The 14,811-nt window shown below is 53.4% G+C and overlaps 1 protein-coding gene across 1 annotated transcript in view; it reads right to left on the reverse strand.

Moving 5' to 3' along the window:
• NRDE2 (NRDE-2, necessary for RNA interference, domain containing) overlaps positions 1–14,811 on the reverse strand; it is a 33,538-nt gene that overhangs the window by 12,825 nt on the left and 5,902 nt on the right. The window contains 7 exon segments of the mRNA XM_028507129.2: positions 831–951; positions 3,394–3,527; positions 5,062–5,467; positions 6,305–6,758; positions 11,223–11,372; positions 14,019–14,127; positions 14,130–14,251. Of these exon segments, the coding sequence (XP_028362930.1) occupies positions 831–951; positions 3,394–3,527; positions 5,062–5,467; positions 6,305–6,758; positions 11,223–11,372; positions 14,019–14,127; positions 14,130–14,251 (1,496 nt within the window).

Below are 14,811 nucleotides of genomic sequence, written 5' to 3' on the forward strand. Positions count from 1 at the left end.
AAAAAAAGCAAAATAAATAAATAAATAAATAAATAAAATTTTAAAAAAGCAAAATACCTCATTAGTTCAGTACTGATTAGATGCTGAAATACTGATGTTTTGATATGCTAGATCAAACAAAATACATTATCAAAATTAACTTCACCTGTTTTCTTTCTGCTCGTTTAATGTGGCTACTAGAAAGCGTGAGGGCACCCATGTGCCTGCATTCTCTCTCCCTCAGGCAGTGCTGATGGAAAAGGGTAAATGCTGGCTAACCATTATTCTATAGTAGTCCTTAAACAGCCACTGTTTTTCAAAGGATCTGGACGTTGCCGACAGAAGTAAATGGGGATGGGGTGGGAGGGTTAGTGACAAGATCAGTTCTTCAGGATCAGCCTATACAAGGAAAAATAAAATGTTTCTCCCGGGAAAAACTCAAACCCTCAAAGCATCACGCACTGAGATTGGGGGGTGGGCCGCTTCCAAGGTCCTCGCAGGGGCATCCAGCCTTGTGGCGTCTCTGGGCCACACTGGAAGAAGAGGAGTTGTCTTCGGCCACATTGTGATATGTAATCACAAGAAAACCTTATGATGTTTTAAGCAAATGCGTGGTTTTGAGCTGGGCTGCACGCACAGCATCCTGGGCTGCAGGGGGCCGAGGGCTGGATGCCCCTAAAGGGAAGGGGGCGGTTTGTTCTCCCGGGCCGCCCACTCAGCGCGCCTTCGGCACTTCCATGTCTGTGCAACATCCTCCAGCTGCCGGTAAACGGCTCACGTGCACGAGCAGAAACTCACGAGAACGTAAAGACGAACCGCGGAAGAGCGCGCACGCACGCGAGGCGCCTTACCTGGAGAGATGACCACCCAGCCGCCCCGCTCCTGCTGGTGCATCCACGCTCTCCAGCCGCGGGCGCCCTTCTCCCCGGCCCGGGGCTCTCCGCTGTCCCAGAAGGGCTCGAAGAACTCTACCTGTTCGGATTTAAAACGCAGAGGTCACCCTCCTCACACAAAACCGTGAGTCACCGGGCAAAGCACTGACCGGCAGCGGCGGGGCTCATTCCTGAAACCTCGCCTGTCATCGGTCCCTGCGGTCGATCCACAACATAACACACACCCCAAGGAGGAAAATGCAATTCCTCGTGGGAGGGGCAGCCTCACGGCAGCCCCGTCCCTCTCCTCCTGCCTCGGGGGACTCCCACCCGTGAGTGTGGGCTGGACCTAGACTACGGCCAAGGAGTGACGGATGACACTCCCGGGCCTGGGTCACCAAGCCTGGCCCGGGTCAGGGAGAAGGGCAGGAGGAAGGCGGCTCCCCAGTGCGGGCCCGGCAGGCCAGCCTCACAGGGGGCAGGCGCACAGCCAGGCCCCCGCTCCCGAAGGCCTGTGGCCGTCAAGACCTCTTCAGGGGGAGGGGCCGAAGGCTTCAACAGGACAGACCCTGAGGTCTTGAGGACACGGCCACATCTCAGCTAACTGTCCCCGACACCTGGCACGGTGCCCCACACCTGACAGGGACACTGTAAGTGCCTGCTGGCACAGCGCTACAGATGGCTGGCACCCCACGAACAAAAGGCCTGCATGTGAGAGCCTGGCCCCCCTTCGTTCACCTGCACGTCCCCAGCTCTGCCGTCCCGTTCCGTGGCAACAAACAACTCCACATGGAACAGAAGGTGAACAGGGCAAGGAACAGGAAAGGGATCACGTTATCAGCCAACAATGGGGACTTTAAAGGAGAGCCAATAACTTGCTCAATGAGCGCTTTTGTAAGCAGCCTCTCGAAGAGGATGAGCAGGCTTCCGGCGGGCACACCAAGGGCAACAGCCACAGGATTACCCAGCCGGGCCCCGGGGAGAGCTATGCACGCCAGGGGCAAGACAGCGCCTGGGAGAAGCTTGGAGGGCGGCGCCAGCATCCTGGCCTGGGCCCTGGCTGCTGAGCGCTCGGCAGCCTCCTCAGGGAGGGAGGGGGCCTGGGGAGACCACACTCCCTCTTTACAGGGTGTGCTCTCACAAGAGGAACAGAAGAAAGCGCACTCAAGAAAAAGGTGAGTGTGTTTTAAAAAAGTGTGACATACGGTTAAAACCAATTTACTCCACAGACCAGCAATACCGGACTGTCTATTTGTGGTAACAATGTCTTAGTCATGAAGATACAAAAAGTCCTTAGAAATAGACAACTATTTCTGAGTTGTCATGTAAATACTTTGCAATTGCATGTGCTGCTGGTGTTTCGAACCTCAAGAGCGGGGATCAGCCCTCCCGACCTGTCAGAGGCGTGGTTCTCCATGCTCCCCAGTCCTGGGCCGTGCCCTCCGCCCACCCCGAGAGCGACCGCTCTCATCACAGACAGCGAGCGTCAGCAGAGCCGAGCGCACTGGCCCTGACCCTGACCCCCAACCACACACCACGTGCTCCGCAGAGCTGGCTAAGGGTCACTTCTGTAGCACGGCATACCCTTAAGGTAGTAAAATATGTCTTAAAATAACTGCTATCTGGCTTGTCACACTAATCATCAGTTACACTGATAGCCTTGAACACAATTTTGTCTGGGGAAAAATAAAAATAATGATGATAAAGTCTTAACAGGCAGTTCACAAAAATTATACACTATGGAGACCTTAAGTGTCTCAAGAAGGCCTCCAAAAGATCTCCATGAATTCAGACATCCTGTCCATCTCCCACCAGACCCTCTGTGCAGAACAGGAAACGGGGTTTTGTTAGGTGGGAAAAGGGTAACGAAGGCTTTCTTAGGTGAACAGCCCTATGGGAAGGTTCATCTCCACTGCTTCACGTCCCGAGTGCTGGCAATGTTCACTTGTCATGGGAATGGTTGGCCCCGCCCCCAGTCAGGGCCGGTGTGGACCAAGTGCCAGCGCGGAGCTCCATCTGCCCCAGAGCAGAGCCCTGAGGCCGCGGGAGGGTTCATGCGGGAGTGGCACAAGACCCACACTAGGAAGGGGGGCAGGGTAACACAGGGGTTAAAAGGCACGGCAAGGGTTTCCCTGACCGGTGGGCATCGCTGGCATTTTAACAAGGACCATAGGAAGGAGAAAAGGGGGCAGGAGTGAGTCTCTCTGTTTGTGGGAGAGGGTCTTCTTTCACCCCCCCCCACGTTTCACTGCTTTCGTTGTGGGATTTTCCTTGCATTGCTAGAATCCTTCTGAGACACAGTCCCCAGCAGGTCTGATACAAAGGAAAGTATGCTGTTTTAAAAGTACTACCACCACCTCCCATGAGCCTTACCTCCCCCCAAAAGAGAGAGAAGCAGGGAGGGGAGGGGGGAGGGGAAGGGAGGAGGTGGGGGAGGGGAGGAGGGGGAGGGGAGGGGGAGGGGAGGAGGAGGAGTGGGAGGTGAAGAGGAGTGGGAGGGGAGGGGGAGGGGAGGAGGGAGGGGAGGGGAGCAGAGCCGCACCTGTCCTTTGGTGGGCAGGCCTTTCACGCTGTCGGGCTTGAAGAAGGTGAAGTCGACCATGGCCTGGAACAGAGAGATGGCCTTCTCAGCGTGGCCGGCCTGGCGCAGGAAGTGGCACTGCTGCAGGAAGAGCGCTGGAGGCAGGCAGACACGGGGAGCGGGGTCAGTGCCCGGCGGGGGAGGGCCGCACTGCTAAGACGCGGCAGAACAGAACACCTCCCTGAAGCGCGCTACCGTCGCACCTGCACAGCTGCAACTCCCACACCGGCCTGGTTTGCGAGGACCCACGACAGCACTGCAGTCACAGTGTGCTCAACCTCATCTTTACATGAAACCATCACAGAACACGAATGGAACAATAAAAAACTACAGGTACGTAAACTTAAGGCAAGAGGTTGGTCTAAATACTCATCATCAAAACTCAAAGCTTTCTTGGATCATCACAAGAAAATTCTAGGAAAAGGATGGTGCAGGAGATTTTTTTTAAATCAGAAAGCCAAGATCGGTATTCTGTTGGTCACTAGATGGCGCTGTTCGCCAGCCACCTCCGCCCTGTGCTCAGAGCTGGCTGTCCTCCAGCGCGGGTGCCATGTTTGGGAACCCCAGTTTGCCTGAACTGGGGAACAGCTCCAGCCGCCACAGAACGAACAGCTTCGTGCCGCCTGCTCCAGAAATAACACGAAGCTGTCATGTATCTCACATGACGCCAAATACAAGGCTCTTTATGTCGGGGGGAGAACTCGAGTTACTTCCACAGCAAGGCGTTCTCATCTCTAGAAGTTCGCTGTGACGGCAGGGCTTCCACCAAAGGCCCGCCCAACGCTGAGCTCGGCTGCCATGCATCACCGCACTGCGGGTGCCGAGGGAGGAACTGCCCAAGGACGCGCCAAAACCAAGGAGGGCGAGCCGGGGTTCAAGCCCAGAGCGGTGCTCTCCAGCTCCCGCACCACGTGCTGCCTCCGGTATCTCACGACCGCACAGAGTTGGTGCTCTAGGCTCCTTCGGGACGCACCAGAAATGCTAACAGCACAGTGTCGATGGCCGACACGTCTACGCAGCCATTTCTAGTCGGTCAGGGCACCCCACGAGCATCACTGCCCGAACCCCGAGAACTGGACGAGGGCAGCGGCACAGGCATTGCCATGGAGAAGGCCATTGGCAGCCTGAGGTCCAGAGCCTGACTGTGCCACCCTGGTCAGTGAGGAGACAAGCGGGCACTTCTCGGGGGTGGTCCCCAGTGCCCCCACCAGTACCACTGAGGGGCTGGAGCGGGGAGGATCTGCTATGGCCAAGAGGAGTCACAATAGATTTTTTCTTGATTAACCCCTTTTATCAACTTGTCAATCAGGTTTATCAACTTAAGGGTTTTCTAAAATAAGCCAAAATAAATGTTCATTTCAGCTACAGTCAAAAGTATAAGTCCTGCTCTGGCTGGTGTGGCTCAGTGGACTGAGCACCGGCCAGCGAACCCAAGGGTTGCCGGTTTGATTCCCAGTCAGGGCACATGCCTCGGTTGAGTCCCCAGTAGGGTGTGCGTGAGAGGCAACCACACATTGATGTTTCTCTCCCTCTCTTTCTCCCTCCCTTCCCCTCTAAGAATAAATAAAACCTTAAAAACAAAAATGTGTATTTCCTCCACATAAGTGGATCCGGTCACCGTCCCCTTACCAAACATGGCCTCCTCGGTGCCGGGCAGCTCGGGGTGAGACAAGATGCTGCCGTCCTTCACGGCCGACAAAGTGCTCAGGCATTTCCCATACAGGCTGTGAATTTTCGATACCGAAAAGGTGCTGAACTGGCTCTGGCAAAACAGAAGGTATCTCTGCCACAGGGCGGTGTTGTTGGGGTGCAGGAAGATCAGCTTCTGCCACTCCTTGAGCAGCGTGGGGGGCTCCCAGAACTCGGCGCAGAGCTTCAGCTTGGCGAGCTTCAGGTCCACACTGCTCTGGTTGCTCTCGATGGCTCGCTCCAGAATGGCCAGCTTCTTCTCCAGGATGAGCTTCAGGGACCTCTTGCGCTTCTCCTGCCCTCCTTCCTCCAGGGCATACAGGCCAGGGCTCTTCATGACCTCGTCCTCAACAAGAAAGAGAGTCACTGAGAAATAAATGCCAGAGGGGACCCTCTGGTTCTGCCCATCAAGTACCAGCAGGCCCCAAAGGGCATCTCGCCTCTCCAAATGAACTGCTTTCAGACTTTCGTGAAGGGCTTGTTTATCGCAATTGCTTCTAACGGAACTCAGTCCCTTGCCTGCCTGCGTCACCGAGCAAACTGGACCTTGTGTTTACCTGCCTGTCCGCCCTCTGTCATTTAGCACTTAGACTTATGGATGAATAACTAGCACGCAACGCCTCGAAACCCTTTCCTGCAGAGTCAACTTCACCATTAAAACAGTCAAACGTGGGCACATTTACACAGTTGTGTGAGTGGCTCAAAGCACTAAGTGGAACTCGGGGAACCTGAGTGTCTCGGAAAGGGAGCGCACAGCTGTAACTAGGAAACTCGGCGAGCAGCGCCCACCCCACCCCCACCGCCCCGTGCACTCCGCATGCTGGGGCTGCACCCCGAATGCCTCCCCCTGCACGGGGACCATCTGCTCTCCTTTCCAGATTCCGCCCAGCTGTCACCTTCGCCCGGAAGCCCTCCCCTGCCACTCTCTATGGCAAGTCACCCCTCGTCCATCCCCAGGTCACGCAGTAAAGCCTTCACCACCCGGGACCACACACGCTCTTCACACGTCAGCCCTCCCGGCACTCTGGGAAAGCCCAGGGCAAGGGCTAGGCTCCAATAACTTTAGGTGCCCGGTGCCTGGGTTCCTCACAGGAAGGAGCGCGCAAAGGCCAGCACAGTGTATCGCTTCACCCAACACGAGGACTGCCACGCCAAGTAACAGAAGTGTGACAGTGATGCTTACCTGGAAAGCAACGAACGCCATCCACAGCTGAGTGTCCCGAGGATTCTCCCGCACCCGCCTGTTAAACTCCTCCACCTTGGCCTTGAGAAGCGTGTCCTCGCGGTCTGGCTCTACGTCCGGCTGCTTTGACTCCTGCTCTGAAGGACCCTGTCCCTGCAGCCACTGCGTGGTGGACTGATCGTAAATCCCCAGAGGGTTCAGCCAGGTTGCCACGGGAGGGGCCACGTCGTCCGAGCCCTGCACCGGGATGAAGGGCGCTGCTGGCTCAGGCGCGAGAGGCTCGCCCTTGCTGCTGACGGCAACCCCGTCGGCGCTCAGCAGCCCCACGCTCTTCCGCGTGAAGTAGCGCTCGACACGCCTGTGCGCGTGCTTCTTGGCCGCGGGGGCCCCCTCCCAGGATATGCGCTGCTTCTTCGGGTTGATGCCCAGGCAGGAGTCTCCCTTCCTCTTGTACCTGGGTTTGGGGGAGAGAAGGAACCACTGAGGGAGTGTGCACACTGGCTCCGAGTGAGGGAGAGCTCATCAGGCTTGAAGGCTCGTTGCGCAAGGTAAGTAAGGGCATATATTCGACTTCGCCTCGCCTTCAAACTGTTTCTGTTTAGAGAAATACAAGGATTGGCAATTAACTTTTTCTGCCCCTCTGACTTACTCTTCTAACACTTGGAGGCCTCGTTAACCCTCATGAATTTAAATTTAAGGTCACGCCTGGCATCTAGATCTTGGTGATTTATATTTTCCTGGCGCTTCAGAGTTCAAGGACTGTCACCTGCGTGACGTCATTTGACCATCACAATCGCACGTGACAGGAAAGGCAGATGTCATTGTCCCCCTTCACGCTGCGCCTGAAGCAGGGCACCGAGGCCTCAGGCGACACCGGGTCGGCCGTGTCCCCGACAGTCCCTTTTCCCCGGCACTGTCCTGTGTCCCCACTTACAGAGATAACATGTAGGTCTGAGGTTCTTTTTTTAATCCTGAAACAAAGTATGTCAAACAAAATTACATCTGGCTATTTTCTGCTCTAGGGGAAAGAGGCTGGGTTCTAGATGCTTTTATGGAACGTGTAGGCGTCCCCGGAGCTACAAACACATGACTACTGGGTATCTGCCCAAAAGCCCAGGAAAGCTGCACTTTTCGGTATGTATGTTATATAAACAGCCCAATTTAAAGCTGGGCAGAAGATCTGAACAGAACTCACAAAAGAAGACATGAATGGACAATAAACACATGAAAAAGTGTCCAACATCGTCAGTCATCAAGGAAATGCCAATTAAAGCCACAGAGACACCACCCACCCACCCGAACAGCCAGAATTAAAAGGCCGACGACGCCACATGTCGGTGAGTGATCTGTGCCGTCACCAGGACTCCCATCTGCTGCCGACGGGAAGATAAACTGGCATGATCACTTGGGGGAAAGGTCTGGCAGTTTCTTTTAAAAATAAACTTATTCTCAGCCAGTGTGGCTCAGTGGGTTGGGTTTGCCCCGCAGAGCGAAAGGCCGCTGGTCTGACTCCAGGTCGGGGCACGTGTCTGGGCCGCAGGCCGGGTCTCCGGTGTCCAGCTGGAGGCGTGTGAGAGGCAACTGACCCACGCTCCCCCGCGCATCACTGCCTCTCTCCCTCCCTCGCTCCCACCCTTCCCTAGTCTCTAAAATAAATAAATAGCACCTTAAAAAAGAAATTAAAAAAAAAAAACACTAAACGCAGACCTAGCCTATGGCCCAGCAATTCTACACCTTAGGTAGGTACCCGGGAAAAAGGGAACCACGTGCCCACACACGGACCTGGCACAAGGGTTCTCCACGGCTGCACTCCGCACAGCCCAGCACGACCGGACGGAGCCCGGGCGCCCGCCTGCCCGCCCGCCGACAGAGGGTGGGGAATAAGCGGCGTGAGCGCCGCGGCACGGAGGAAGCTCGGACGCGCCTCGCCGAGTGGAGGGAGCCAGACACAGAGCGTCCCCACTGTGTGACCCTGTCTCTGGGACGTTCCAGAACAGACAAAACCGACGCACGGTGGGAAAGGCGGGGTGTGGGCTGGCAGGAAAGGAGGAGGAAACTTTCAGGGTCCAACATTTTCACAGAAGTCGGGGTTACCCAGGTATATGCCTGTCAAAACTCAGCAAAGATCTGCATATGACAATATGTGTAAATTTTAAATCAAAAGAAAAAATGAAACGAATCTTGCACTCTAGTTAACGATATCCATGTTAAAGTATTTAGGGGGTCGTTCACTGATGTCAGCAATTTACTCTGAAATACATCAAAAAATAAGATGGGTTTCCCTGGCCAGGTAGCTCAGTTGGTTAGAGCACTGCCCAATACACCAAGGTTGCTGGTTCGATCCCTGGTCAGGGCACACACGGAATCAACCAGCGAATGCATAAACAGATAGAACAACAAATCAATGTTTCTCTCTCCCCACGCCTCCCTCTCTCTAAAATCAACAAATAAAAATTTTTTAAAAATAAGAAAGGTCAATGAACGAACGGACACAGGATAAGGCAAGTACAGTAAAATGGCAGAATGCAGGGGGTGGCATATCAATGCTCACTGTGAAAGTCTCTCAGCTTAGGCTGTTTCTTAAAATTCTCGTCATAAAGTGCCGTGGGGAGGGAAGGGTGGCAGAGACCTGCTGCCACCTTCGGCCACCCCCAGGGAGCTCTGCCTCCACCCCCAGCGGCCCGCCCGCCCCTGCCCCTGCCCCCGGGGTTGAGCCCACGCCTCCTCTGCTTCCCCACTGCCGACAGGGCAGGCGTCTGGGGAGCTCCCTGCCCGCTGTGCCTCCTCTCCGCCCCTCCGCCCCTGTGCACGCAGTGGGCTCCACCTCGGGGGAGAGGGTCCCATGCACCCACGTACCCACGAGCTGTCCCTCACACCTTCTCTCTCCACCCTCTCCTCCCGGCCGTTGATGGTTTATGCGTCAGCCCAAGGTAACCGAGGGGAGGAGACGCACTGGTGCTGCAACGGCTCCAAGTGCGCCTCCCGTTCCCTACGGGGCCAATTTTAAGTAAGAAAACTACTTTTGCTCTCCTTAATTACTATTTTATTTTCACTAAAAATGAACGGTATTTTAGATATTCACATAATCTCTAAAAAAAAATTTACTAAGTGTTCTGAATTTAAAACTGCATTTTGTAAAACTGATTTTAACAGCTTCATTTCATAACAAATTAGATGAAAATGATAAAGGAGAAGAAAGAATATTACTGATTCATATTATCTACCTTCGGAGATATGTGTATGCATGGATTTATACATATACACACACATTCTATATTAAAACAGTTGATACGGCAGTATCTCCGCAGTTCAGATGCACGGAGGTGTCGCTAACCACTCTCCTCCTGCGGTCTGGGCCACTCGCGAGCAGAGGCTCAGGGGGCACTGATTGTCAGTATGTTTTCTTTTGTCCACCTACTTCTAAATCATAACCCTCCATATCTGCACACTAATTTCTAACTCCACGTCAAATACTTCTGACACTTGAGTGTCAGGCACAGCCAGAGTTACAATCCCCAATTGACACCCGAAAAAACAGGGGTTCAGACGGCTTACGTGACTCGCCTTGGATTACGTTACTGGTAAATGGCGAAGTCAGAACGAGAACCAGTCCTCGGTTTCCCAGTCTATAAAACGCCCAGCTATATAACCTGCCTCATCTGTGGACGGTGGAAGAACAGGAGAAGCCAGAGGAACACAGGTTCAAATCCCAACTCTGCTGCTGACTGGTGCCTGGCCTTGAGAGGTCACTGACCCTCCCTGAGGTTCCTTTCCCACACCCCTGACACGAGAGTGCTCTCCGCCTCACAGAGAGCCAGGAGGAGGAGGCAGGCCACCGTGAGAGAGAGTTCGGGACCGAGGCGCACCCTCTGTGCCCCACCCATGTTTGCTGGCTTCCCCACTGCTCCTGGGTTCCTGCCACATCCGTGGCATTATCACGTAGTGGCGTGGAAAACCAAACAAGGTTTTAGAGAGTACTAAAATAATTTTTAAATATAAAATGCATGTTAAATATGGTCATCATTTACTCTCAGCCATGAGGTTTGTTAGGGAGGATACAGATAGATGAAAAATAACTAAGATAAACTCAACATAAAGACATTTTTAGCTGGAACTGCTTACATGGTGAGATGTCGTGAGCGGAAACCTGCCTCAAGTCTGAAGCTGCAGCAAAGCAGAGGGAACTGAAACTTGTTTGGGAAGGCACTTAGCCTGCGAAGAACAATGCGGCTCTGCCGGGGGGGCCCCCCTGACCCCACAGGCCGTGATTCCCAGCCCTCACCACTGACCGCTGGTGTGAGCCGTCCGGGGCGGAGACTGCGTGCAGCTGGTCTCACGCCCCCGGCAGTGTCGGTCTCGCCAGCGGTGAGTGCCTGGCAGGGCTGAGGGGGTGTTCAAACACTCTGACTGGCAGAGCAGAGGAGAAAAGCTTACACTCGTTACCGAAGCAAACATCCTCACCTACTCTTCTGACTATCTGGTGATGCACGCTGAAAATGCGGTGAAAATGTCATTACCATTTAATGTCATGATTCAAATGGCACACGTGTGGGGGGCGGACAAATAAAAGGCCTTTGCAACTTTTTAAAATGGCACCTAGATTAGATCAGTTTCTAGATAGTCTGCCACAATCATTGGAAGATATTCTTAGGTTCGCTCATTCGGCAAGTACTTACTGAACACCTACTGTACCAGGCACTCTTCCAAGCACCATGGACACACACAATTAATCCGGCCTGGACCCTGATCTCAAAGGTTAAATTTCCCCATTAGGATGTGAAATGGATAAAAACCCAACAGAATCCATGGGGGGGGGGGGGGGGGGGGGGGCCAGGCGCAGGAGACCGCGCTGAGAGTGCTCAGCAGAAGGAAGTCACGTCCCACCAGCGGAAACCCAGGAAGGTGTCGGGACGGATACCTTGCTATGTCTCCTCGGTACAGGGACTTATATTCCCAGTTCGCAGGGTCTGGCTTCTTGTCTGTTCTGAAGGTGTCTTCCGTCAGGGCCTGGATGTCCTCAAGCCAGATGTAGCGATGTCCGGGGTCCACAGCAGCACTGGTTTCCTGACTGCGGGGCAAGAGATGGTGAGGGAGGGGGAGGGAGGGAGAGGCACATAGAGACCTTCCGGTCACACGGCCCACGAGGGCAGAGACGTGGAGGTTGGGCGTTTCGCACTCCGAGCAGCACGAAGGGCGCTGAGGACGGCAGCGCATACGTGCCACACGGAGGGGAGGACCCCTGCTCCAAAAAACAGCCTTAAAATACAACGCAGAGACCATCGCCACCAAGCAGCACCTTACCAAAAATGAAGTCGTCTCAGAAATTAACCTGAGGAATACACAGGTGATCTTTTTCAAGTACTCCATTTAAATTCTTGAGATCTGAATTTCAAATATATTTGTACAGTTTTTTAATTTACAAAAGAAGGAAAAAGGGCTGTTCTCTCTCCACCTCGTTTGAAAAGTGCTCGGGGTACTGATGCCAACTGAAAACTCAACAACGGCAGCAGCAAAGCCACAGCTGTGACCAGTTCAACCTCAGATGCCACTCGGGCCCAGTCTAAGCCTCGCTCTTCTAGTCTGGGCTCCATACAGACTGTTGCCGGGCGTGCCGGCCTCCTGCATAAAGGGCAGAGAGAGGCCGCCCGCCGCGAGACCAGGCCCCGATCTGCCCCTCTGAGCCAGCCTGTGAGTCGGCAGACTTTCAGCTCAGACACAAGTGGAACCACGTCCCTCGGAGCCACAGGAGAGGGGGGAAGGATTTCTGGGTACGGGACACCGTCCCTCCCGAGGGAAAATCACTTCACAATGCTGCTGACACAGACACTGCCCGAGGGGTCACAGTAGTCATTATCTGTTGTTCCTCCTGCTTTTTAGTTCTGCCCAGGCAGAAATAAAGATTCTGGAAGCCTCTAAGTCATTCTTGGCTGGGAATATAAGAGAACGGTATTTCAGGGACACCAAGTAGCAATTCAGTAACTATTTGAGTGCCACGTCTCAGGTTAAAATGTGTGGTGATGTTAACACATTCCCCTCCAGAACAAATGTGGAGGAGTTTCTGTCGATGAAAACCACAAGGGGCCATGCAGGCGGGAGAGTGATGCATTCCAGAAAGCCAACTGAGGGTGGGAAAAAAAAAAGGAAGGGCCAGCTGCAGACCACCCCCGGGGCGTCAGCAAGCCCTTCTCCTGCCCCTGTGGAGTGCTGAGGTCAGGACGCAGCAGCACGTGGTGGGGCTGGGGGGCTGTGCACAGGGAGGGGCCTGCCCCTGAAGGTGAGGAAGAAGTCATCCCAGGACACAAAGGTCGATGAGAAGCTGTTAGCCTCTGGGGACATTTCACCAAAAATGCCACATGGTGAGCTTGAGTGTGATATTGTTTTGTTAAGGAATTACATGCTTATGATTTTGTAATTAAAAATAGGGGCATTACTTGTGCCAAGCCCTGTATATTCATTCATTCACATAATGAAACGTATTCAGGACGTGTTACTATGTATCGGCCCTGTGCCAAGGCTGGGGCATGCCATGGCCAGTAAAGGGGCGTGGTCCCTGCCCACATAAATTCAGTCAAATTTAGACCTTTTGCTTGGCCCCTTTATTCTTCCTCTAGAGCAAGTCTGGGTTACAGGTGTGGCTGGCACCTGAGACGCACAGAGGACCAAATAAGCCTGGACCCCCAGAGGCTGGCAGTGTCCTCCCACACGGGGCAGGCGACAGCAGGACCCTGGGAGACTGCGGTGTTGGCCTCTCTCGTGGAGACTCCCCGGGCCAAGCTCCAAAGGTGCTCCCACACACAGCATCCCTGCCATCAGCGGGGCGTCTAAGCACCCAAAAGCAAATCATCCCTCAAGAATTGCAAAAATCTTAATAACACTGTCTTAGTATGCTTTGGACAGGTGCTAAACTATTCTCTCTTCTAGACTGTATGAGCAAAGAAAAAAGTTACGTGAGGAATAGTTCAAGTATTTTCACCACATACGGACTGTCCCAGCCCTGGGCAAAGTGCCTCCCTGAGCGGGAGGGTGTCAGCCTAGGTGGAGAGGAGGCACTGTCACCGAGCACCTACGCTGTGACCGTTCCGCAGAACGACCTAAACAGTGTGCTCGAGGTAGACACCTGTGCAAGAAATGGAGGAATGAAGACCCCAAGGAAGGGAGAAACTGTGGTCCTGAGCTATTTTATACCTTCAACACAGCGTCCGAACAAACGCGAAGGAAGAAAAGGACAAAAGCAACGACTATGGTAAGGGCTACAGTTAACCTTCCCCAGGGAGTGGGGGAGGCGAGGGCTGGTAATGGGAACGACTGCAAGGAAGACACTGCACCGTGAAGAGAAGACATTTCTCCTCCTTATAAGCGTGGGGGCCCAGGGCCCCTCCCGGCAAACTAGCCCCTACACCCAAGGGCGGCACGTCTGCCACCTTTCAAAACTCCCGAAGACTTTCTGTCTAAATCAGACTTCAACACATTCATGGCTGTGCCCAGCTAACATTTCTCAAAAATCACGGCCCTGATCTGTTGAAGTTCTTTTTTTTCAGGTGAGCAAATGACGGAGCCCCACTTTTCCCCAGCTGTACTGAGGTACTTACTGACTCCGTTTTGACTGAGTTACACAGTCACGTGAGTGTGTAACTTGCGGCAGTAAGTGGGGGGGAGGGGGGGGACTGGGGACCCACTGTAAAGCACCATGGGCACCAGAGGGCGGAGAACGTACCTCGGCTTCTCTGACGCTTTCCTGCCGTCTCCGGTGCCCCTGGAAGACCTGTCCCGGCCAGAGCCCGAGTCCGACTCGGACGCGCTGCTGCCCGACTGCCCACGTCTCCCCTGCTTTTCCCGCGGTGCTGATGCTTCCTCCTCTTCTTCTTCTCTTTCTTCTTCTTTCTGCTGGTTTGTCTGCGCTTTTTGTTCGCGTCACTCTCGTCTGAAGGGTCTGACTTCAGGGGACTCCTGTTTGAAAAAATCACATTAGAACTGGGGAAAACATTATGGAAATAAGTAAACAAATACACGAGAATACAAAAGGAAATTCTACAAATGCTCACACGGACTTTAGCTTCTAAACCTATACTTTCATATACATACATTTTTAAATCAAAGTAATCTACAGTTACTTGATCAACTACAGTATTTTTAAAAACATTACAAAAGGTTTATTTTCAGTCCTACGTATTACACCAGCATGTTCTTAATGCTTACAAAAAAAAAAAAAAGCTTTAATTCCAGTCCTTGCTTTTAACGGTTACATGAGCTCGTCATCATTACTGAAATGCCCACAAACCACTCCCTCCCACGCATTAACTGTTCCCGACTTCCGAAGGCTCCTTCTGCTCTCAGAGTCCCTGGCTTCCCAGGGCTCATTCATCACGGTAACAGACCATCTAGTCCGTAGTGGCAGCGAGAGAGCACACTTCTCAGTTCAAGGGTCTACAACAAAGTTCTTTCAGAGCTGGGTGGAAACGTGTCCCGTTCCGCTTCTCCCCAAGTTTTCGTGAGATTTTATCACGTGT

This window comes from Phyllostomus discolor, chromosome 1 (genome assembly GCF_004126475.2).
Source record: "Phyllostomus discolor isolate MPI-MPIP mPhyDis1 chromosome 1, mPhyDis1.pri.v3, whole genome shotgun sequence".
Classification (NCBI taxonomy): domain Eukaryota; kingdom Metazoa; phylum Chordata; class Mammalia; order Chiroptera; family Phyllostomidae; genus Phyllostomus; species Phyllostomus discolor.